Raw genomic sequence first — 25892 nt, 5'->3', positions numbered from 1 at the left:
TCCGATCTTGGATGATAAGCATTTATTCAATATTTCCATCAATACTTGCCAGAAGGCAGGTAGCTTGTTCCTCTTGAACTCGTTGATTTTTGAAATCTTTGCCTTGCATCCCATTACAGCATCAAGTTGTTCAAACATGTCTTCTTTTGGTGGTGCTTCTTCATACTCTTGTTTCAAGGGTAGTTCCAAACATTCCCTTATTTTCTCTGGTGTGATTTTGATGAAGATATCTTCCCATACGTGTGCTGTTAGCTCCATATTTGTACTATGTGCTTCAAGAGTGTGTACAACCTGTTGTATTAATCTTTCTGGTACCTCTCTGATCTTTGTAAGAGCATGAGCTATTGGGCTTCTGATCAGAAACTCAATGAGAATTTGACACTTCACATCTTATTGTTCGATATTGGTGTTCATTGCTTCATTGTTGTTCTTCAAAGGAAGATATTCAGCTTCAGTGATTAGGGGAACAGAGTGTTCAACTGGAGGTGGACTGTTGTTTGAGGCAGCCATTAAGGATTTGGGTTTTTTTTTTTTTTGCTTTTGAAAAGGGTTTTTAGGGTTTTGAGAATTTGAGATTGAAGATGGACGTCTCTGTTGTTGGAGAGGATATTTATAGTGAGCTGAGACAGAGATTTTTGAGTGTTTTTCGTGGGTTGTTTGTATTCAAGGTGTTTTATGACACCTTAATGATGTTTTAATCTTTTAAAGATGCAACCGTTTTTGAAAAACCCTTGGCTTATCTCTAATTTAATGTATATCTTATTCAAGACAGTTAGAGCTTCCAACGATTTTTAAAAGATAAACACTAGTTTCCAACTTGCACCTTTTTATGTGGGACCCTTTTATTTTGATTTCAGAATTGGTCCAATCAAAAGCCTTTTCTTCAATTGAGTGTTTTCCCATGTTGTCCTTTTGATGATATATATAAGATCTCTAAATGTTTCATAAAGAGTTGAATTTTCCTATATTTATATCATCAGAAGACATTTGATTCATTTATAGGAGTCTGAATCAAGACAATATTTTTTTTAACAAACAAAAAAAAGGAAATTTATACAAATGGAATATGTATGAAGATATGGACTTTTGATGATTACTGATTATTATGCACAATTAAACAAAAGTTCCTGATGTAAATCAGAATTTCTGGTAAATCATCACATGTTATTGATGATTCATTAGATCTTCTGATTTTTCATCAGATAGATGAATTTCTGTATCAGAATTTTGTTTAATTGTCCTTTCATTCTCAGCAACTTGATGATTATCAACTTGGTTTTCATTTTGTTTTGTTTTTATTTCTGAAACATTTTCATCTCTTATGTTGACCATGCCAAGTTTGCTGATCAAAAATTATGTCTCTTTTCATCAAGAGGTTTTGTGAATATATCAACAATTTGGTTTTCAGTTGGAACAAAATACATTTCAATGTTACCTTTCTCCACATGATCTTTTATGAAGTGATATCTGACATCTATGTGTTTGGTTCTTGAGTGATGAACTGGATTTTCTGTTATTGCAATTGCACTCTTTGAATCACACAGAATTGGTATTTTTGTCAGATTTACTCCATAGTCCTTCAGTTGAGTTTGCATCCACAGCACTTGTGAACAACAGCTTGCTGCTGCAACATATTCTGACTCTGCTGTTGATGTGGCAACAAAGTTTTGCTTCTTGCTTGCCCAACATACCAATTTTTCCCCCAAGATTTGACAAGCACCAGATGTGCTTTTTCTGTCAATCTTACACCCTGCATAATCTGCATCTGTGTATGCAATTAATTCAAGGTTTGTATCCTTTGGATACCAGAGACCGAGTTCTGAAGTGCCTTTTAGATATTTGAAAACCCTTTTTACAGCTTTTAAATGAGATTCCTTAGGATCACATTAATATCTGGCCAGAAAACATGAAGCAAACATGATGTCTGGTCTGCTTGTTGTTAAGTATAACAGTGACCCTATCATCCCCCTATAGGTTTTAATATCTACACTTATTCCATCTTTATCAGAATCCAATTTGTTCCCTGTTGCCATGGGAGTTTTTGAAACTGAGCAGTTTTCAAGTGAATATTTTTGTAGAATTGTTTTGACATATTTTGATTGACTCAAAAATATTCCATCAATTCTTTGTTTGACTTGTAACCCTAAGAAAAAGGTTAATTCACCCATCATGCTCATTTCAAAATGGCTGGTCATTAATTTTTGAAACTTTTTGCAAAATTTTTCATTTGTTGATCCAAATATAATGTCATCAACATATATCTGAACTAACAAGTTATGGTTTTTGTGTGTTTTGAGAAACTGTGTGGTGTTAATAGTACCTTTGGTAAATCCAGAATTGAGTAAGAAGTATGATAATGTTTCATACCAGGCTCTTGGAGCTTGCTTCAATCCATACAAGGCTTTGTTTAATCTATAAACATGATTTTGAAATTTTGGATCAACAAAGCCTTCAGGTTGTTGCACATAAACTTATTCTTCAATTTTACCATTTAGGAAAGCTGATTTTACATCCATTTGATAAACTTTGAAATCCTTGGATGCAGCATAAGCAAGAAAAATTCTCACAACTTCTAATCTAGCTACTGGTGCAAAGGTTTCATCATAATCAATACCTTCTTGTTGACAGTAACCTTTGACTACTAACCTTGCTTTGTTCCTTGTGATTATGCCATTTTCATCAGATTTATTCCTGTATACCCATTTTGAGCCTATGACAGATTTGTCTTTGGGCTTAGGTACCAGATCCCACACCTTGCTCTTTTCGAATTGACCCAGCTCTTCTTGCATAGCTTGTATCCAATTTGGATCATTTAGAGCTTCTTTGGCAGATTTGGGTTCTATTGTGCTTAAGAACCCAGCATATGCACATTCATGTGCAGTTGCAGATCTTGTTCTCACACCATCAGCTGGATTGCCAATGATATCAGAATGAACATTCCCTTTGATCCATCTTAACCTGTTTTGAACAATTGTTGGTTCTGATGGATTTGAAGTTTCCCCTTGTTCAGTTACCTCTGTTTCATGTAAAGCACCAGAATTATGATTTTCTGTTGTGCTATTTACTTGTTCTTCAGGGTTAGTACATGATATTTTTGATGATTTAAATTTACAAGCTTTATCATGTTCTAAAAGATCTTCTGATATCATTTCAAAGAGAAGCTCATAATTTTCTTGTTTGTCAGAAAAGTTTATTTCTTTCATGTATTCATCAGAAACTTCAGTCTCTGATGAGTCATCAAATGAGACATATAAACTTTCTCTGATTGTCCTTGTATTAAGAATAAAAATTCTATAAGCTTTTGAGGACAATGAATATCCAAGAAAAATACCTTTTTCTGCTTTTCTGTCAAATTTTTCAAGGCTTTCAAAATCATTGAAAACAAAACATCTACAACCAAATGTGTGTAAAAATTTCACACTTGGAATTCTATTATTTATTATGTTGTAGGGTGTTTTGTTTAGCCTTTTGTTGACGAGAGTTCTGTTTTGAGTAAAACATGCATTTGCAATTGCTTCTGCCCAAAAGTGAGAGGGCATTTTGGCATATGCAAGCATTGTTCTGGCAGCTTCTACTAAGGTTCTATTTTTTCTTTCAACAACCCCATTTTGTTGAGGGGTTCTGGGAGCAGAAAAGTCATGAGAGATTCCTTTGTTTACAAGGAAGCTTTCAATTTTAGAATTTTTGAATTCTGTCCCATTGTCTGATCTGATCCTTCTTTCTGTTAGTTTTAACAGATTTTCAATTTTCTTTATAAAATTAATGATCAAATCAGGTGTTTCACTTTTCTTTCTAAAAAATTCAACCCATGTGTATCTGGAAAAATCATCAACTATTACTAGTATATATTTCTTTCCAGAAAAACTTTCTGTACCTATGGGTCCACACAAATCCATGTGTAAAAGTTCCAAATTTTGTGTAATGGAAGATTCAGAAATTGACTTGTGAGAGCTTCCTTTTGACTTTCCCATCTCACAAGCATCACAAATTTTATCCTTTTTAGAGGATATGAGAGGTAACCCTTTTACCAGACCTTTACTTGATAATTTGTTTAGGTTTTTGAAATTTAAGTGAGCCAATCTTTTATGCCATAACCAACTACTTCCTTTGTTAATTTTTGAAAATAAACATAGTTTAGGATGTTCATTTTCTTCTTTAAAGTCAAAGTAATAAATTGATTGTCTTATCCTTTTCCCACTCAAATATACTTTATTATCATCCATACCTATTAGCAAGCATTTTTCTGGTAAAAATGTTACCTGAAAACCTTTGTAACAGAATTGACCACAGCTCAGCAAATTATATTTTAAGCCTTCAACATAAGCTACTCTTTCAATGGTCAAACATCCATACCTGATACATTCGTATCCCATTATCCTTCCTTTCACTCCGTTTCCAAAGTTCACCATTTTACCCAGCTTTGAGACAAAGTTCCTGAGTAAGCTCCTATCTCCAGTCATGTGCTTGGAGCTTCCTGAGTCGCAGTACCAGATCTGCTGCACATGATGGTCCTGAAATGAAATGATTAGAGGGATTTAGGTACCCAGGCATGCTTGGGTACACTTTCTGATGACATTCTGGTTCTATTAATTCTTCTAGATGACCTTTCATCAGAATTTCTGTTGGATGCTGAGCCATTAACATAATTTTTGTTTTTCTTTTGGAGATGGTGTTGAACAAGCTTCAGTATTTCAACACACATACAGGAATCATCAGAAATTTCTGATTTTCCTTCTTGTGATGGAATGTAGGGATAGTCTTGAAAAGATGAGTGAACTGCTTCTGGAGTTTTTACAAACTCTTGACTGCATTCACTTCTTTTTGGTTCAAAATTTGGCTTGTCAAAGGAGTATTCAGAACATGTTGATTTGCAAGTTTCAGAATCAGATTCTGATAAGTTTTTATCAGAATTCTATTGAGTAGCTTTTACAAAGACAGTAGGTTTGTTATTGTTTGTTCTTACATAACCCAACCCTTCTCTTTTGTTCTTTGGAGTGGACTCTATGAAATTTATAAATTCTTTTGCTTCTTGAAAACCTCTTACATTAATTTCTTTGTCATTGATTTTCTTGTAAAGATCTCTTCTTTCATTTTCATAGAATTCAATTTTAGCTCTTTGATCTAAACTTTGTTCTATTAGTAATTGGTTTTCAAGAATGATTTTATTCAAAGTCCTCTGCGACTCATCAGATTTTTTACCATCTGATTGATGTTTAACTTGCAGGTTTAAAAAATATGACATGAGCTCATTTAGCTTGTGTTCAATATCAAGATTGTCTAAACTTACCTGTTGTCCTGAAGTCTCTGGTATGTCATCAGAAAGTGCCGTGAGACAGAAGCTGGCCATTTCTTCTTCTTCTTCTTCTTCATCAGAAGAGTCATCAGATAACCATGTATCTATTCCAGCAATTAAGCTGACTTGCTGTTGTTGCTTCTTAGCTTTCTCAAGCTTCTTTTCATAGTAAGTAACATCTTTCAGCTTCTTGGTCTTACACTCAGACGCATAATGACCTCTTTGCTTGCACTTGTAACACACCACCTCAGCCTTTCCTTTATCCTTAGATCTAACATCTTCTTTAGATCTATCATCCATCCTCCTTCTATCACTCCTCTGGTACCTCTGGCCTCCTCCCCTCAACCTTTGCACAAATGTTTTGGTGAGCAGTGCTATTGCATCAGCAAAGGCTAAAAAATCTGATGATGAATCAGAAGTTTCAAAGGCCTGGCTGCTTGATGGTTGTGGATCATTGGAAGTTGTTTGTCTTTGTGAGTTAGAGATAAGATCTAAAGATCCCCCTCTTTGAATGGTTTCTTCAAATATTTCTTCCTCTCTAGGGATCAAGATGCTATATAAGTCGTGAAGACTCATGTTTCCTAGTTCTAAGGTTGAGGACAAAGTCATTGTGAGACTTCCCCATTCTCTAGGCAAAGCATCAAGAAATTTAATGTTTCTTTCATCATTAGATTTAATTATTCCAAATTTCTTTAGCTCATTTAAAAGTTTTGTGAACCTTTGATATGTGTTATTTAACTTTTCATTAGGTAAACTTTTAAACCTTTCATAGGATGAGACGTTGTTTGTTCTCTTGTTTCTTTTCATCCTTTTTCCTCCTTCACAAAGATTTTCCAACTGATCCCATATTTCCTTGGCTGATGCACAAGCATCAACTTGTGAAAATATGTCATTAGGGATGGCCATTATTAAGAGTGATTTTGCTCTTTCATCCTTAACCACCAGATCCTTATCTTCCGGGCTCCAGTTTATTTCACTTTTTGGAGCACGAGAGGCAGGGATTCCTGGTGTTTGGTCAGTTGCTGGAATTGCTGGTATTTCAGTCATTGGTATATGTGGACCCCTCTCAATGGATTGAAACAGAGCTCGGTCATGACCATTAAGGAAATTGACCATCCTGATTTTCCATTGGGGGTATTCCTCTCTGACCAGAGTTGGAGGTTTGGACATAGAACCAATGTTAAAAGCATTATTCCAGGTTTGAAAGCTGGCCATATTTAGAAAAGAAGAAGAGCGATTGATCGTTTGAAAATAATTTATTCAATCTGCTCTGATACCAATTGTTGGACCCAGTATGGTCTTAACAACTTCTTTTTACGTAATATGGCAAGTGATTTCAGTATATGTGAAAAAGATGTGCGGAAATGGAAATCAGACTTTCAAGAAACAAGACCTACAGAATTATCAAGTTTATATCACTTTGAAACAAATTAGTTTAACAAGGTGATTGTAAGATCATTATCTAATACAAATGAATCTTGATTTTTGTGGGTGAGAAGAGCAGTTGGAGTTTGAGTGTTTGTATGTGAATGCTAAGCTTCAAACTCAAGTATCTTCTGCCTCTCGAGCCTTCTATTTATAGACGGCTGTGGACATGAATAAACAATTGTTTATTCATGCAATAAGTCCTGCATAAAGTAACAATTTGACATATTCATTGAATCCATCGTTCAAGTTGCATTTGTAATCATGAAAACCAATAATGTCATGCTTCGGTCATGGGTGGCAGGATAGAGTTGTGATTTTAGACAAGTGGGTTTGTCATCAGAATTTCTGATAAGCCACTTCATCAGAAATTCTGGTGAACAAATCATCAGAAAGTTTGATGATCAGAATTTGTCAGAAACTGATGATATTTCATCAGAAATATCATCAGATCCATCAGAAACGATCTTCTCTGATAATCCAAATCAACTCTTTATCAACTTGAGATTCTTTGTAGTAGATACTTTGCTTTTCAGTTGTCCCAACTATTTTTCTTCATCTTGCTGTGTTCTTCAGGACTGTTATCTTCTTCAGAGATCCAGTTGATTGAGATTTTCTTCAATACTTGCAAATAAAGTTTCCTAACAAAAAAGCACATGATTTTGTAAAATCCTCACAGGTCTGACAACAAAACGTCATTGGTCATTGTTAGTACAACCTTTGAATATTCCCCATGTCAGTCCCACCTTTCACTTATTTTTCCTCCACCAGTCCTCAGTTTAAAAAACTTAACGGAGTTAAGTATTTTTCTGAATTACAAGCTGACGTTTTATGGCTTTTGAAAGAACGAGGATACGAGTCGAATGATGTAAAACTTACCTTGAAATTGTGCTCCAAACAATGAAAATGGTGTTTAAACTTCCAAATAACAAAAATCAAGTCATTTGGAGCACCGTTTGGATGTAAGTTTTACATCAATAGACTCGTATCTTCGTTCTGATCAAAAGCCCTAATACGTGAGGTTGTAATTCGGGAAAAAAAACTTAACTCCGTTAAGTTTTTTTAACTGAGGACCGCTGGAGGAAAAATAGGTGAAAGGTGGGACTGGCATGGGGAATATTCAAATATGGGATTGGCAATGGCCATTCTAGTTGGGATTATTACATGCCAATTCCTATATATATGAAAGGAACATACAAATTAATATGTCTATGCATATTAAATCTTTTCAGATTCGCGATAACCCCCTGGAGATTTCAGTAAAATGTACAGAGCACACTTCTAAAGGCGGGTGGACGTTTTCAATGCAAGACCAGGGTTTGCAAGTCTCAGATTGTACAGCGGAAGGCTTGAAGGTTGACGTGTAATTTTTATAAGTACTAATAATAAAACAGTACTGAAATGTATTTTTTTCACAATTGATGTTTTTTATAGGTTGCACTTCTGTATTCCCAAATGAGCCAAGAACTTGTTGGTGAAAAACTTGAATCTGGGTGTCTCTATGATGCTGTCAATGTTATTCTTTCATTACAAGTATGCCATCAAAAATGTTGTGTAATATTGGCATTGTTGAATATTACTCTGACGTAATGTTCTAAAATTCAATTCAGAGTGAAAATGGTGGCTTTCCAGCTTGGGAGCCGCGTAGGGCTTATTCTTGGGTGGAGGTACTTATGATTTTCCTTTATTTGAAAGTATATGTTTATTAAAAACAATAAAGAAAAAATCTAGCATAAAGTTTTATTATAACTACATTATATAATGGTTATGAATTTCAGAAATTCAATCCAATAGAGTTTTTTGAAGATGCGTTGATTGAGCGAGAGTAAGATTTGAACAAAAATCATTTTTCATTAACGTTCATTATGTTTTATTTGTTTCTATATATATATAACATGAATAAGTGACTGAAAAATTTATATCCTTTAAGCTATGTGGAATGCACCTCGTCCGCCATCCAAGGTTTGGTGTTGTTCAAGAAGTTGCACCCTGGACATAGAATACAGGAGATCCAAAGTTGCATTTCAAGAGCTGTGAAGTACATTCATGACAGACAAAACCCAGATGGTTCATGGTAGGCGTGTTTTCTTATGGTGTGATTATTGTTGTATTAGACAACCATCAACTTAGCTATACTTCTATTTATAAGATTGGCAACCACTTGTACGTAAATTTTAAATTACTCAACTTTTGAGAGAGTGGTGAAGTGGTAAGCATTTGAGACCGTCTAAAGTTCGAATGAAACTTCCACTAGTTTATTTCATTAAAACCCTTTGAAGACCACTTTCTAAGCACAAGTTGCATTTTAGTAGGGTATCCGTGGGTCGTGCGAGTTTTCATGTTTAACAGGTTCTTACATGTTAGCTTGTAATCTGTGTAGGCATGGTTGTTGGGGAATATGTTACACCTATGGTACATGGTTCGCAGTTTGTGGTAAGACCTATTATAATAGTCCCACACTTCGAAAAGCTTGTGCATTTCTGCTATCGAAACAACTTCCTGATGGTGGATGGGGAGAGAGTTATCTTAGCAGTGTAAAGTGTAAATAAGGTAAGAATAAAATGCTAGAAATTGTGCAGGGTTTTCTTGACAAATACTTGGCCTAATGTTTAGTATTTTATTTTGTTTGATATATGAATATACAAATTTGGATGGAAATCGATCAAATTTGGTACAAACCTCATGGGCTTTAATCTCACTTATGAAAGCCGGACAGGTTTGTTCCTCATGTTTAAAAATTTAGGGTTTTCGGAGAGCAGGAATTGAAACTAGCTGATTAAGAGTTGACCTAGTCACATTTTAACTAGCTACTTGCAACTAGAAAAAGGTGCTTTCGTGAGATAAAAATGGTATGAATATCAATGAGGATTCTAGATATAAGCTAAACAAAGTAATAAAAATAAATGAGTGACGTGAATATGCTAACCAAGGAGACTCAAGATAACAACCAATGTAATCTAATATTTACCAAAGCCGAGTCTTCTACTAATAATTGGAACCCTAATTTGTATAAAGGGAAAGGTAGAAACCGAGGTAGAGGTCAAGACCGGGATGATAAGGACCAAAATGGAAGTCAAAGCCGAGATGGTCAAGATCAAGAGTCAAAATAAACGGGTCAGGCGAGGACCATTTATCACGAAAGGGGTAAAAGGATAAATCACAGGTTCACTGTGATAGTTGTGATAAATTGGAGCACTTAGCATTAGTGTGATCTCGAGCTTAATTATATATATGAAGAAACTCACCTAGCCAAAACCATTGATGCGATGATCTTTATTTAGCTTTATTCATGATGAGATGTGAACAAGAAACATTTTTTTTTCTAAATGAAGAATAGGTTATTCCAAAGCATTTTGAGACCGAGCCAATAAAGAAAGATACTTTGTATATCGACAAGGGAGCACCAAATCACATGATGGTAATCAAACTTGCTTCTATGAGCTCAATGAATGGGTAATGCTTAAGGTAAAGTTTAGATATGGATCTTGTATTGACATACGAGTAAAAGTGTCGGTATTGCTAGAAGAGAAAACAAAGGAGCACCGCCTGTTGACCGACGTCTACTACATGCCAAGTCTGAGTAGCAACATCATAAGTTTAGGTCAAGCAATTAAAGATAGTTTTTGATATATGAAGTACAAAATTAAGGAGAATGGCCAGAACATTCCTTTTGTAAGGTTTTAAGTGTAGCAAAAGGCAACAATTCTATGAAGTCAAGGCAAACCAAAAACCTATCAGTCTTGCTTGATTTGACCCCATCGCCAGACATGTATGCAAACCACTGCATGTCCATGTTATGCCCCTGGAGATTTGCTTTTTCGAAAAAAATCATTGAAAATCATAGATCCAATAGCGTTAAACTCCGAGTTTAATCTGTCATCCCACTCTCACGTCTTTAAAATCTCCCAGCATAACCAATATACCTAGGAGTGAGCTCCTAAGCATACGCAAACCATTCAATAAATAATTTTTCCCTCCCGTGATGTTAACACATTGACCACTAAACTTTTTGCTTCTTACGCATTGACTACTAGGTTTCTTTCTTGAAGCATTTCCTACCTTTCAAACCCATTTAGCCATTTGTCTTTATTTTTTTCTTGCACATTCACCTGGTGAAATAGAGAGAGATCTGAAACAAATCTGCAAACACCCAACTTCGTCCTAAGTTAGTTTTTGTAAGTACGTGATTCGGACCGAAACCCGTGATTAGTGTGTGATTATGTTCAAGACGGGAGGATTAAAGACGGATAAAACAACTTTATTGTATAAATTCGGTAGCATAACATTACAAACCGGCCCGATTACAAGCTAGCCAAACCATACCAAAGGAGCATACATCTAGAGAGAGACCAAGTGGTGATCTCTCCCCCAAGTCTAAAACCTTCTCATGTTGCAAATGACTAAGGGTTGGTATTTATAGGCACACCCCCTTGTCTTGCAAACACACACGGTCAAACGAATAACCCGTTCAGCGGGTCAATACACGTTCGTTTGACCATTTCACTAACTATCACATAATCACCAGAAAATAAATCTAATCTATTCGAACAGCATCGGACACAAAAACTGCACCAACAAATTCCCCCTTGTCCGTTGCTGTCGAATGCTGAAAACGCAACTGCAATCTGATCTTCAGTCAATTATTTGTTAATGTGATCTTCTCTGTGTTAACAAATTCCCCCTTGACCGATGATCCAGGTAAGTAGTATCTTGACTTGTGTCTTCATAGCAAAACCAAACCTTTGAAGCTTCTCGTATAATATTTCCCCCTCAAAGTACGCGTATCCGTGTTGGGTGTTGTGCAATCTCCTCGCAAGGCTAAATTGATCGAGCATCCACCGATCTTCCAATACTCCAACAGGCATTTGATAAGGGTTCCATTCTTTAAAAACTGCATCAAGTCTTGATCTTGTCATAAGAACTCTATCTCATTCAAGCATACTACATTGGTAGAGTTTTCTGGTGAACTGTCTTCTGTAAACCATCTTTGTGGAATCGACCAAGTAATGCAATTTGATCATCAGCATCAACACTCCGGAAGTCAGCTAGACCGAGTATATCATTTGCAAGCTTAACCAGCACGCATAATTGAACTACATCCAGATCTCATTGTCCCGCCTTTGTGAACTTGACCACGTAATGCACTACGGATCTTCAGCATCAGTACTCAGGGTGTCAGCTTGACCAAGTACATCGCTTGCAAACTCAACGAATTGAGTTACACCCAGATCATTGTAAAATCCCAAAGAAACGTCAAACCCAGAACCGAAACCTGCAAATTCCCCCTCAACTGATGGAGTTAGAATCCACACATGTCGGACTTGAACTATCAGCTCTCATAAAGATTCCCCAGGTCTTCAGTGAACAGCGTTTTGAAACTACTGTTGACTTTAGATACCTGTATGTTTCCGTGCAAAACCCTTCACCCTGGCTGGAGAATTAGTTAAAATCCTCAAAGATGTGTCTGTGCCAAACATTCCATGCAGAACCTTTTGTATCACCAGAAAATCACAAACTCTACCACCTGTGATTGCGTTTAGAATTTTACCGAAGAAATTCCAAAGCATAAGAAAATTTGTATCCCCCCATTTCTCTGGTGAAATCTCTAAACCTTAACAGATTCCCTCCTCTGAGCGGAAGTGTAGTCAACTATACTGAACGGATTCTCTCCACTGAGCAGAATCTTTCAAATGTTCACGGTTTTTCAAAAAATCACGAAAGCGACTTTCTTCTTTGCATATTCTAGTTGATAAGGAAAGTCCCCTAGCCCCGTAGGATCCGACTTGTATCCCCCCAAAGTTCTGCTAACACCTAATCCGAAAACTTCCATCATAGGCATAACTCTTCGACTTTGTGAACTCGTTAGGACTGGTCTTAGCTCTCTAGGTTCCTTCAATCGTTATCAAATGCTAGAATATGAGAATAAACAAAATTCTTTCGAGCATTTACGAACACCGATAAAAAAACAAATTTTCACGTGCGGAAATAAATATATCGTTTTTGGCCCATAATAGTCAAGTCACCAATTTTGACATTTCCATCGGTAACCGTGACTACCCCACATTTAAAAAAAATCATGTTTTCATGATGCCTCATCACCCCGCGCGCCCCCGAACTCATACGAATTTGACGTTAAAGCTTAATTCAAATAAGCTTCATGAACACCGACCCCAAAGGAGATAAATGATATATCCTAGCCCAAATGTGAAGCCTAATAAGACCCATATACAACCAAAGAACAGACAGTAGGTTCGGTGCCCACTTCCATGTGATGGAAATTATCTAAACTAATACTAATCCCAGATTTAGTACAATGGTCCTCCAAACCCATACATCATGGCCCACCTATATGGCTATATCTATACTTGAATCGGCCCAAATAAAACAAACCAAAAAGATACTCAGGTGAGCCCAACAAACAATATGTAAGCCCAACATAAAGACCTAGCTGCCAAACAACCAAATCTGCTGACATCTTCCTTGTACAGTAGCCGCTATCATCTTTCAAATTCTCCTTCCTCATCGATAAACAACCTCCAATATCCGATGTAAGTCTGCAACTGCCGACCACAAAACCCCATTTTGATTCCGATTCATCCATAATTTCCATCAGTCGATCCCTCATTGATCAACCTCTGCGATAAACAAACATCCACAGCAGAAAAACTTCTTTCTATATTTCACATTAAATCCACCGATCTATTTCCAGTGATGGTGAGCCACATCGGCTGACCAGTGAACGGAGACGGTGCGCGGTGGTGGCCGGAGCACAGAGGTAAATCGGAGATCAAGGTCCACGAAGAATGGATGATTCTTCGTGAGCTATCATCAGTGAACAACTGTGAGCCGAAGTAATTCTTCGCAGGTACCATTTGAGTAAACAATTGTACAGGTTCTTCGTGAGGTATCATGAAGTATGTTCTTCGCCTGTGATAGGTTCTTCGGCAAGGACATTCAGACCATAATCTTTCGTGAAGCATAGCCAGCAAAGAACATGGGGTTCTTCGTCAATCTTGGTTCTTCGGCAGAATGTTCTTCGGCCATGTATATTCTTCGTGTAACTGGGTTCTTCGTGGAGTGGGAGGTTCTTCGCGGGAGGTTTTTCGTGGAAATCAACATCAGTGAACAATCAAGGCAACGAACAATGTTCTTCGTCAGATGTCATTCTTCGCCAGGGGTTTTTTGTGGTTCAGTTTTGGGTTAGATCTGAAGAAACCCTAGAGTTTCTTAACCAGCCACCACCCCTTCAAGAACATAGCGAAGAACAACATCTGCAGATCTGCAGATTTGACGAAAAATGCCTCAAAGTGATGATGAAAACTTGATTTTCTGGTGTGAAACAGTAAACCCAACTATTTTGTATTGTCCGATTCATCTCAGACCTGTATATTTGGTTCCAAATCTGGGTTTTTCCTCTTTACACCATTTTTTTACAGCTTGAACAAAAATCACAACAATCACTGATGAAGAGCACATGTGACTTAGAAAATGGTTAGATTCACTAAGTCGGGTACCATGGCTCTGTTACCAATTGTAAGTACGTGATTCAGACAGAAACCCGTGATTAGTGTGTGATTATGTTCAAGACAGGCGGATTAAAAACAGATAAAACAACTTTATTGTATAAATTCGATAGCATAACATTACAACCTGGCCCGATTACAAGCTAGCCGAACCATATCAAAGGAGCATACATCCGGGGAGAGACCAAGTGGTGATCTCTCCCCCAAGTCTAAAACCTTCTCATGTTGCAAATGACTAAGGGTTGGTATTTATAGCCACACCCCCTTGTCTTGCAAACACACACGGTCAAACGAATAACCCGTTCGTTTGACCACTTCAAACGAGCGGGTCAGTACACGTTCGTTTGACCGTTTCACTAACTATTACATATTAGCATACAATAAATCTAATTTATTCGAACAGCATCGGACACAAAAACTGCACCAACAGTTTTAAGGGTTTCCACAAGACAGCGGAAAGGGGTGTAGAAATAGAGGGCTGGTGATCCGAAACAAATCCGTAAAATGGTGCGGCGGTATAGGTGATGATGTTGTGGTGATGCCAGCTAGGTGGTTGTGCTGTGTTGTCGAGAAGGGACAAGCAGGTTGTGGGTTGCGACGGTTTGCAGTGTTTGTTGACAGAGAGAAAAGGTAGGAAATTGTTCGTCAGAAAAGAGAGTTGAGGTGGTTATACAGTGACGGTGGTCGTGGGGGTTGTGTAGAGATGAGAAGAGAAATGGGAGAATGTGTCGTTCAAAGAGAATGGACATGAATGCAAATATTAAAATAAAAAAAATACAAACTGAAGTGTGTTAGTCTTTTAGAGTCTTGAAAATCAACATCTACATTGTGATTCAAAACTTCACCAATTAGTTTTTGGCATCAAAGTTTACATGACCAAAATGTTTTAAATTAATTTTAAAGAAGTACTAAACTTTAGTGAGCTAAATCGTTGGAGAAATTACATGGAAGACTCAAAACAGTTCAAAAAATGGGATTAAATTGTGTGCTGTTGGGACCTCCAAGGTTAAACCATGCATAAAGGTAATGGATGGTCATGGTAACCTCAATCACATACCCCGTTGTATAAAGGTGATCCAACCTGCCACATTGCGGCGAGCAAAGTATACTTATTCAGTTAGTTTCCACATATTGGCAATGTATTATCGTCTCTTTTTGGCTGGATATGTAGACAAATAGCTCTTTTTTTTCTTTGTGTTAAACCACGTTAACCTGTTAACTTTTCTTTTGTCTTGACTAAGTTAACCACAAAAAGAAACACTACAAGAAACAGGCACTTTTAGCGGCGACATGTGTCGCCGCTAAAGGTCCTTTTTGTCGCCGCTATTGCCTTTTAGCGGCGACACGTCGTCGCTAAAGAGTCGCCGCTATAGATAGGCCGCTATTGGTCACCTGTCGTCGCTAAAAAGGGTGTGTCGTCGCTATTGTGAATGACTTTTAGCGGCGACATTTTTGACTTTTAGGGGCGACATTTGTCGCCACTAAAAGTAAAAAAAAGGAAAAAAAAATAATTTACTGCTATTTACATTGTTACCCACATACAATTACATGCACATTTTTTAAGTTTTTCCTAAACATACATTGACCAAAACGTTCATAAGTATACAAAAATTAAACAGTAATTCACATTCAAACAACCAAAAATTACATAGCAGTTGTGGCGGGGATGACAAACATTTGTAGTTTGACATTGTATGAGTTAAACTACAATTTGACTCGCGGACCTGTTATGTATCGAAAAGCACCTGCCGCAACTTAACTTGTCGGAAGATGGTAGTTTCTAGCCTCTCTTCATATTGGTGATGCCTTAATCTGAAAAATATATTAAGTTAGTAATATGCAACTAATTTATTGTAATCTGTGTTAGCATTTAAGTTACTAATGAGTTATTACTCATATTTAGTTCTTATGGCTTCTAACTTACCCAAATGTTCATCGTACGCTCGGGTCGGGTCACCTAAAGGACATGACTTCTTTCCATTGAGTGTACCCTGATATAGATTACCTGCAAAAGAAGAAAAGGAGGATATGAGTACACTAAAGTTTCGGCTGCAAACGCAGCGGTTAACTGTTGCGTTTACGGCCTGTTCACAGCCGTTATACGTCCATGAACACAATCGTTTAACGGCTGCGAACGGGCCGTAAACGTAGCTGATAACCGCTGCGTTTGCAGCCGTTAAACCGCTGTGTTTATGGGCCGTTCGCAGCCGTTATGCATCTAAATCATTTACTTTTTTTCAATGATTTGTAGTTGACAGTAACAAATCATATACAGTTTCCATCCAAAACTAAATTGAACTATTTTTTACTCAATTGTTAAAGTAAATGCATTATTTTCTTTAAATGACTGATTTCGTTTTGACCTGTTATCCTGTTACCCTGTTACCCTGCCTGACCCGACCTGCTCATCATATACAACCATAGACCTTCATAAACTTTCTTCGGTTTCCGAAAAGCCAACACGTTGGAAAACAAAGATATAAACAAAATCAGAGGCATTAAACACAGAAGTTTGCCACCTATTTAAACGGGCCGGACGAGTTACAATAATGTTTTCTACTCACTCGTAAGCTATCTCTACAAGCTACAGCACCCATATCCCATTCAATACCTGCATTATTGTAGAAGTAGTCATCGGCCCTCGAGTAAAACCCATAATTAATCATGCTACCGCCTCCCAATATCCTTGCCCTTCTGTGTTTTACACCATCTTCAGAAACAAAATTTGGTGCCGGAGAATCACTATCATATCCAGTTGCAAGCGTACCTGCAGTAATAAGACTTGATTTAGTAAATAATCATCAGAAACAGTTGTAAAATGACAAAAAAAAAAAACATGCGGATATTAATATACTTATTTAGAATATTTCTAAAACAACACTTCATGGCCTACCCAAAGAAATCCCAGTAAGCTTTGGTAGAAACCTCTAAAGGAAAACTTTTGAAAGTTTAAGCCTTTTGGTGAGTTAATATAATCATGGTTACCCCTGATAAAAATTAGAGAAAACTTTATTTACTATAACTTAAAAGGCATTTTCAATTGAAGGCCAGGCACATTACACAGAACTTCATTATGCCATACGAATCGATGCTCAAAAGTAGGAGTGCAAACGAGCTTGAGCTTGATTCGAGCTTTGTTTTTAAAGCCCGAGCTTTGCTCGTAGATAGTTTCTAAAGCTCGACCTGGCTCGTTTAATAGTTATTGATTAATTTATATTGATTATAATTATTATTTTATATATAACTTAGTTATTTTTCCATAATGTTATAAATGGTGTTTACTATTATTATTATTATTTAAATATACTTAAAATATTAATTTAGAATTATATATATTATGGTCTCGTTCAGGCTCGCGAGCCGGCTTGAGCTTGATACGCGAAACATGCCGAGTTTGTTTTTAGGCTCGAGCTCCTTTAAGCCCGACTCATTTCGAGTCGAGCTAGGCTCATTTGCACTCCTACTCTATAGCATGTTTTTTTTTTCAAAAACTAGATTGCAAAATGAAGCATAACATTTTGGACAGAAAGAGAATACTGACCCCAATGCTTGTTACAATCCAAACAATAACCTTCAACAAATAACTCACATATAACGCCACCACCGATCGACAAAACCAACAATCAATATAAACATATTAAATCAAGAAATCACATTTACAACATTTTTAAAAGGACAAAACATCTATCGTGTTAATCTCAAATGCATTTTGCATCGAAAGTTATGCTCCAACAGTTTTCCAAATTAAACATCTATCCTGTTCATCTCACATCATCATCTATAATTAATATTCCAAAGTCCAAAACTTTTTAGTAAATTCTAATTTCATACATACATAGCTAACAGACTGTCTAATATTACAAGTTACACATACCATTATAAAGTTATTAAACTAAAAACTTTATGACATACCACAACCTAGTTCCCAGAACCAATTTAAGGACTGATTAAAAAAATTAACAACTATTACCAACAACCTCAAACAAACCCTAATAGTTCAAAACTATCTAACAAACAACCCTAGTAGCCAAACAGAGGGGAAATGAGACATGTATGAGCTGAAAATTATCAACACAACATAAAACGAAAATTGTTACCGATTTCGAGATGGTGATTAGGGGTTTTTTTTGTCCCGAGCAGACGTGGTTAGGGCTTGTTCGACGGTGGCTTGGGTTCAAATCCGAGCAGGTTGTTCGCGTGGTCTTCAACGGCGGCCGGAGTTCAATTCGAAGCAGGTTGTTCGCGTGAATCTGACGTGAAAGGAAGGTGAAAGGGGGAAAGAGATTGAGGGTGTGTGGATGAGTCTGAGAAGTGAAAAAGGTAAAGTGAGGTGAAAGGGGGAAAAGATATGGGAGGGAAAATGTCCCGCTTATTATTTTTAGTGTCCAATAAAAGCTAAGCCATTGGATCTATTTCAGTTTAACGGCCAGATTTAATAACTCGCTGTACACACGGATCCTGGTCCCAGGTCACCGCTAAAGGGCTCTGTCGCCCCTAAAAGTGTCGCCTCTAATGCTCAAGTTTCTTGTAGTGAAAATAAAGTATAAATATATAGAATCAGGTCACTTGAATGCCCCATAACGGAACCCACAATCAATAATGCATTCTACATCTTAACAATAGGTTTCCATTTGAAAATACCGGATCCAAGATAGAAATATCAGGCGCCAGATCGCCAGAAGATTAGATAGCATCCACATATTAAAAACAAAAGCATACCTAACCTAGAAGTTATCATGTTTAACTATAGAAGAGCCCCCAATTATTAAGTTGTCGTATATCATGAAATTAAGACCATTTTCTTTCTTGGGATTCCTGATCCATGCGATGTCCTATCACCACCACCCCCGAAAAAAAATCATCTTTAAATTTGGGCATCACCATCACCAAAGTCTAAACTTGTCACCTGGTCTTCATTTGATACATAATTTTAAAATAACACCTATTTGTTAAATACTTTTTCCAATCAAATGCATTTGTTATCTAGTAGCTAAGTGTCTCTGGGTGGAGTGACTTTGATACATGGCCGAGTGGCATTGATACCAAAGGTTCAAGTGTGACTTGGAATTTTACAATTGAATCATATACATCTATGAATCCTATCGGATATCGATCATAACTTAAAATGGAATTTCAAAACGATAAGTAGCAACGTAATATGGCTAATTCACTACATATAGTATCATGTGGGTTAGCATTGTTATCGATCCAAGCTGTATGAACCTATTGCAATATCCAAAGGTATTGTTACATAATTGTACCACTTCATATAAACTGAATACAAAAGAGACCTTCAGCTCACAAGCATTGATTAATAGTCACTCCCCAACCATATATGTGTTCCTATGTTTTCTTTTCCATGTTTCGTTTATCATAGGAAACTAAAGATAGAACTAATTTTGTAAATTATGGTTAGGCTAAAGTTGATAGTACACCAGTAAAACGTGGAATACGGCTCCTCATAAATTCTCAAATGGAAGAAGGAGACTTCCCACAGCAGGTTATTATCATGGTTTTTTATTAATTCCTCTATTTTTTAAACATTCTGCATTCGATCCTACTACTGAAATGCCAATTTATGCGTCTTAAACATCTCTTATTTGAATTATAGGAAATCACAGGAGCTTTCTTTGGGAATTGTATCCTCAATTACTCATCATATCGAAATATATTCCCTATTTGGGCTCTTGGTGAGTACCGTCGTACTCTTCGGTGTGCATGAAACTATTTATGTTACTTCTAGTTTCGTTGTGTGACTTTTGGTCTTGTATCAAATGGCACTTACTAGCACTAAAAATATGTAAAATAAGGAGGAGATCGAATGCAACATGTATGTACTTACGTCAGATTTTTGTAAACCCTAAGAAAAGTCAGATTTTTGGGTTAGGTGTCGATGAAGAGGAGATTGTCTCTAAGGCAAACAGTTTTGGATTCAAACCGGGCAAATTCCCATTTACGTACCTGGGGCTGAAAGTAGGAGCGAACATGAACCGAATTCAGAACTGGAAGGAAGTAATAGATACATTCAACAGGAGATTATCAAACTGGAAAGCAAAATTGTTATCTTTCGCGGGCAGGGCAACATTGGTGAAATCGGTACTCGGTTCGTTACCTAACTATTTCCTTTCTTTGTATAAATGTCCGGTTGCGGTAGTAAAAGTCTTAGAAGGTATTAGGAGGAAATTTCTTTGGGGGGGTAATAACACGAACAATAAGATGAGGTGGATTAGATGGGAAAAAATCGTAGCTTCCAAAAAGTTTGGGGGGTTGGGTATAGGAAGTATTAGAGATTTAAATCTAGCACTACTGGTTAAATGGTGGTGGCGGCTGAAATCGGAACCGAAACAGCTGTGGGCGGAAGTTATAGGTGCAATCCATAATAATAAAAAGAAGATAACAACTGTTCCATTGAAAACCGGTCATACGGGGGTTTGGAAAAATATAGTAGAAATCAGAAAAGACATGAGGAAAAGGGGTGTAATAATTGAAAAGAATCTCAAAAGCAAAGTAGGTGTCGGCGATAAAACTATGTTTTGGATTGATGTATGGTTGGGCGAAATAGCATTTAGAGAAAGGTTCCCTTTACTTTATAATTTAGCAAAATTCAAGAGAGCTAGAGTGGAGGAGTGCTACAGACGAAGTTATGGGGGCATCATTTGGGATTGGTCTTGGTCGAGAATTCCAGCATCAGAAGACGAAAGATCACAGGCTACTGAACTAACGGGTCTATTACAACAGTTCCGGGTGACGGTAGACAAAGATAGATGGGTATGGGGTGAAGATAAAGAAATAGGGTTCTCGGTAAAATGCGTTCGGAACGCGTTGGGAAAAGATATAAATCTAAACGTAGTAGCGGATAATTATTTTTGGAATAATTGGGCTGCACAAAAATGCGCCATGTTTGTATGGAGAGCGTTGAAAGGTAGGATACCGACGGCAACTCAGTTAAGAGAAAAAGGAGTTCCGATTCCATCGGATTTATGTAAGTTGTGTAACCGGGACCAAGAATCACCGGACCATGTACTCGTTAACTGCAGAGAAATTAAAGAAATTTGGAATCAAATCGGATTATGGGTCAAAGCTCCGTCTATAGTTCAACAGGAAACACTAAGGGAGATTTTCAGTGCATTAGAGGAACAAAGCTGGCCGAAGAAAAGAAAAAAGGCGGTTCATGCAATTTTTGTATTGACAACTTGGATCATTTGGAAGAAACGGAACGAAAAGGTTTTTCAAGGGAGAATCGGTGAAGTGTTTAAAGCAATAGAAGAAATAAAAGCTGAATCATTTTTATGGATGAAACATAAATCGAAGGTTCAGTTATCTTCCTGGGAGAGTTGGGTTTATTTTACTTGGTTCAGCTAGTTGGAAGTATAGTTATTGCTGTTAAGTTTTGTTTTGATGTTTTTGTTTAAACACTGATGTACTGTATGGCTTCTTAAGCTTCTTGCTTTGGGCCGAGTTTGTTTGATGAATAAAAAGTTCCGTCCAGCCATTCAAAAAAAAAAAAAAATGTACTTACGTGATCTGTCAATGTGTTAATCTAGCTACTTGTTTGTTAACTGTGAAATGTGTTGATTGAATATTTATGCATAATTAGAATTTGAAATACTTGATAAAAACACAAGTAAAATGACATGCCCATATTGGTACTTTGAATCCTTTAGTTTGGCCAACTGTTGGAAATCCTAGATTCATCAATCAGTTACTTTAGTATTTTTCTTTTTTATATATTTTAATACGGAAAAACTGATGTATTATTTCCGTTACATGAGCTGTCACTACAAGAAAACAGAGCCGTTTGTCGCCACTAAAATTGATAGTGACAAACCAATAGGGGTGACTTATTAGGGGCGACATGTCGCCTTAAAACCTTTAGAGGTGATTTTATGCCTTAATAGAGGTGACATATGTCGGTTCTAAATTAAGATCCGATTCCTTGTAGTGTGTGGGTAGTTGTATGTTTTTTTTTATATTTTTATATACATGTTTATATAAAAATTATTCAAGCAGAGCTATATTTTATATACAATTACATGGCTAGTTCCTGTGATTTGTTAAAAGTAACACAATTGGTTACTAAGACCATGCGTAGTGGTAAGCGTGAATAATTCCCCCACCCTTGGGCGTTTTCCGCCATGTGACAGTACAGTCAGCAAGGGGCATTATTGGACGTTTTTCTAAAATGGGTGTAGTGGGGATGTGGGCATTATGTTAAAAGGATGTAGAGAATTAAATAAAAATAACAAACCCAACAAAAAAAGCTATTGTCCAAGAAAAGGAAGAATAAATGTGATTGGCCCTTCAAATTTGCACAAAGCGTTATTTAAAAAACACCTAGGAGGCTTTTTTCAACAATAACGCCCAATAATGCCCAGGGGGTGGGGAGGGGGCGTGTTTAGGCGTGTTTGGTGACAAATTTTGAAAAAATATCGCCCACTACGCATGGTCTAAGAGTTAACCATGTTACTTTTGACAAAATATATAACTCTTACTATTCAAAACACAATTTTTCTTTTTCTTTTATAATTTAATTTCACTTGTCTTGACTATATAACTAAATAATTTTTGAAATGGTAAGTTCAGGTGGATATCACACAAAGAAACGTAGATAAAAAATACATAGTGAGTCTGGCTCGGTTTTAATTAACAGTTTTACATAATGAAACGTAGAAAAAAATATTAGGTAACTTAAACAAAATCTTGTGGTATATATAACTTTTCACAACTGAAACGTAGATAAAAAATACGTCATGAGTTCGGCTTGTTTCACACAAACGAAGATAAAAATATGTGGTGACATCGATAAAATCTTTTAGATTATATAACTTTTTTCATCATTTGAAATTTTATTTTGTTAAGTAGTTAAAAAATAGTTAGATAATAAAATAAAAAGAATAAATGTGTTTTAAACGATAAGAGCTAATTACGTGATTAGTACATGTGGTTTCTCAAAAGTAACAACGTTGAATACTAAGATGTGAAATTATTAAAATACCCTAAGTTTTTAGTTAGTTATTAACTTGAATTAGCTTTAGTACAATATGATGCTACAAAATCAAAAGTTAATACCTTATATTGTTACTTTAAACTTTTAGTATCTAATTTTTTTACCTTCTACAAACAACATGGTTCAACCATGCAATTAACTCATAATTTATTTATATAAACTAAACCAATACATTTAGGTAGTGTTTGGTATGCAAAAATGGGTGACAGAATGGAATATACCATTTTGATGGAATGGAAAAAAGGCCAACAACCACTGTCACCGTCACTGCCGCCGTCACAACCACCACTCCACAGTCAATTCCATTACATTCCATGTTTTATTCACTAATCTAGTCCATTACCTGTATCAAACAGAAAGTCTTATATAATATATATACATAGATATATGTATATATAACCTGATAATAATAGAAATAATGTTTAAATAGTGGATTATATATTGGAGCAAGAAACCTAATCAATTTATAACTCTTAACAATCACTATATAACATGATAATTATATGATAATAATGTTTATCTTTATAACTTTTGATAACCATATTAAATATATTAGTAACATTATTTTTAAGTTAGAATGCATCACTTATAACTTAAAAATATAAAAAAATATAAAAAAATTGACCTTTCTTGTCACACCCCCAACATACCACCTAAGGAATGTCCCCGTTAGGCGTGTGACGTACCAGCAACGAGCCACTAATTACATTGAACCCATACAAGTTTCAAAATGAAATCCTCAATTATTAATGAAAAATACCATCAACGAGTTTAAATGAAAATCAATACGTTCAGCGGAAGCATATAGTAAACCAAAGTTAAACTGTTCAAAACCAATGTTAATATCAATAGTCAATCACATGATTCCCTCCTGTCGACCCATGACCACTCCAGCTACTCCAGACAGCAAGTTCCAAATCCAAGACATCTAACGACCTGCGAGCATGCAACAAGTGTATCAGACAACGCTGGTGAGTTCATAGTTTTAAGAAAACGTTAGTTACCAAGTGTTTAGTTAATCCATTGAATTTAAATCCGAAAGTAATGTTGATAATACCCCGAATACAAGACGGCTTCTGATTATTTTGCCCTTTCTCCAATGCTCCTATCAAAGCATTGGTCATGACTAGGTCATTAGTTCAACATCGTCCTCCCAGGTACGGGTGAGGTTGCCAAACCTAAGTAGCGCTACTAACTAATACCATGTTACCTTCCCGGTAACCAAACAACACGGAGGGACTTTAAAGGTGATAGGATGAGTATATTATCCAACATTCCCTTTTTTACCCAAAAGACTTATCCCTCCCCAGGATACCCACTGACTGTCCCAACCACCGGGACGCATGCTCAAGAGAGATGAACTCACCTTTGATTTGCTCGGTAGGACTTATTACTTGTTTAACAGAAGTGTTCAACCAAAACCCTATGATAGTTACACCCAACAATCAGTTTGTATACATGTACAACACGTATCATTCCACATTAATTCTTCAGATAATGCATAAAAATACAAGTATTGATATTCATCACCCCATACATCAGTCTTAACAATTAAACATGCTGTGCGACAATTCATTAGCCATGTATGGCCTAGAAAGCATAAAACCCCACAAGTGTGCGGTCCGTTTACACTTATGCGGTTCAACTGACTCGGGACCCGACAGAAAATGTATGACTCAGCAGGCCTCACAGATGCTACTAAGCGAATGTGTGTGACCCACTACTGCTGTACGATCCAATCCGCATAGGCAGCCCAAATAATTCGAGTGGCAGCCCACCGAAGGGCAACCCACTTGACTTTGACCCAACCACCATGATAGTCTTCGGCCCAATCTCTTATGATAACCTTCGGCCCAATCTTTTATAATATGCTTGGCCGATTAGAACGTAAACGTGAAAGGGTGCACTCACAGTTTAGGATATATACAAGAACTTGTATGACTCTAGTGTGTATTTGACCCCTTTATCCCCTACTCATTCATATTATTATCATTCATAACATCCTTTAATCTTAGTCATACTAGTCAATCTTGACAACATACTAATAATCATGCACAAATACCGTTTATTATCTACCACTCCGTCAATCTTAGTCATCCGATCACAGGCCTATTTTATTATCTACCACTCCGTCAGATTTCGGTCATATTCCGTTTCGCTTTTATAATTCTTGGTTAGAATATCAAGGTTTTGTGGATTATGTCTTGGCTAAATGTAACCAATTTACCTTCGATGGGCCTGGGGACCTAGCGCTAGCAACGAAATTTAGATGGCTTAAAGGAAAAATCAAAGTTTGGATTGGGGCTGAAAAAAGAAGGGGTAGTGAATCTTATTCTATGCATAAGAATATGTTGGCTGAGTTGGAATTATTGGCTGAGGAGAGAGAGCTAATCGAAGCTGAACTGAATTCGAGGATGGAAAGTAGACAGTACATGTTGGATTTTGACAAACAACGGCAGTCAGATATTCGTCAAAAATCCAGAATTAGGTGGGCGAGTGAAGGGGATGAAAACACCAGCTATTTCCATGCGGTAGTAAACTCCAATTTGAGTTCAAACCGGATTACGGGTCTTTATTGGAGAGGACTGGGCCACCAATCCAGTCGCTATAAAAGAACAGTTTTTCAACTATTTCTCTCACCTTT

The 25892-nt window shown here is 36.6% G+C and overlaps 1 protein-coding gene and 1 long non-coding RNA gene across 2 annotated transcripts in view; one reads left to right on the top strand and one right to left on the bottom strand.

The window, feature by feature from the left end:
- LOC110942784 (lupeol synthase) overlaps positions 1 to 19963 on the top strand; it is a 39449-nt gene extending 19486 nt beyond the window's left edge. The window contains exons 5-14 of the mRNA XM_022184549.1: positions 7372 to 7397; positions 7951 to 8073; positions 8153 to 8251; positions 8329 to 8385; positions 8497 to 8543; positions 8649 to 8792; positions 9099 to 9257; positions 9332 to 9434; positions 19658 to 19741; positions 19853 to 19963. Of these exons, the coding sequence (XP_022040241.1) occupies positions 7372 to 7397; positions 7951 to 8073; positions 8153 to 8251; positions 8329 to 8385; positions 8497 to 8543; positions 8649 to 8792; positions 9099 to 9257; positions 9332 to 9434; positions 19658 to 19741; positions 19853 to 19963 (953 nt within the window). The remainder of the gene's footprint in view (positions 1 to 7371; positions 7398 to 7950; positions 8074 to 8152; positions 8252 to 8328; positions 8386 to 8496; positions 8544 to 8648; positions 8793 to 9098; positions 9258 to 9331; positions 9435 to 19657; positions 19742 to 19852) is intronic.
- LOC110940145 lies at positions 15823 to 18580 on the bottom strand. Its single transcript, XR_002592860.2, has 4 exons — positions 18339 to 18580; positions 16853 to 17008; positions 16166 to 16246; positions 15823 to 16053 (listed from the first exon to the last, which is right to left on the bottom strand). It is a non-coding gene; the product is annotated as an uncharacterized LOC110940145 (long non-coding RNA).
- Positions 19964 to 25892: the final 5929 nt, after the last annotated feature.

This window comes from Helianthus annuus, chromosome 5, assembly GCF_002127325.2.
Source record: "Helianthus annuus cultivar XRQ/B chromosome 5, HanXRQr2.0-SUNRISE, whole genome shotgun sequence".
Taxonomy (NCBI): domain Eukaryota; kingdom Viridiplantae; phylum Streptophyta; class Magnoliopsida; order Asterales; family Asteraceae; genus Helianthus; species Helianthus annuus.
This window is presented reverse-complemented; position numbering and strand designations above follow the sequence as displayed.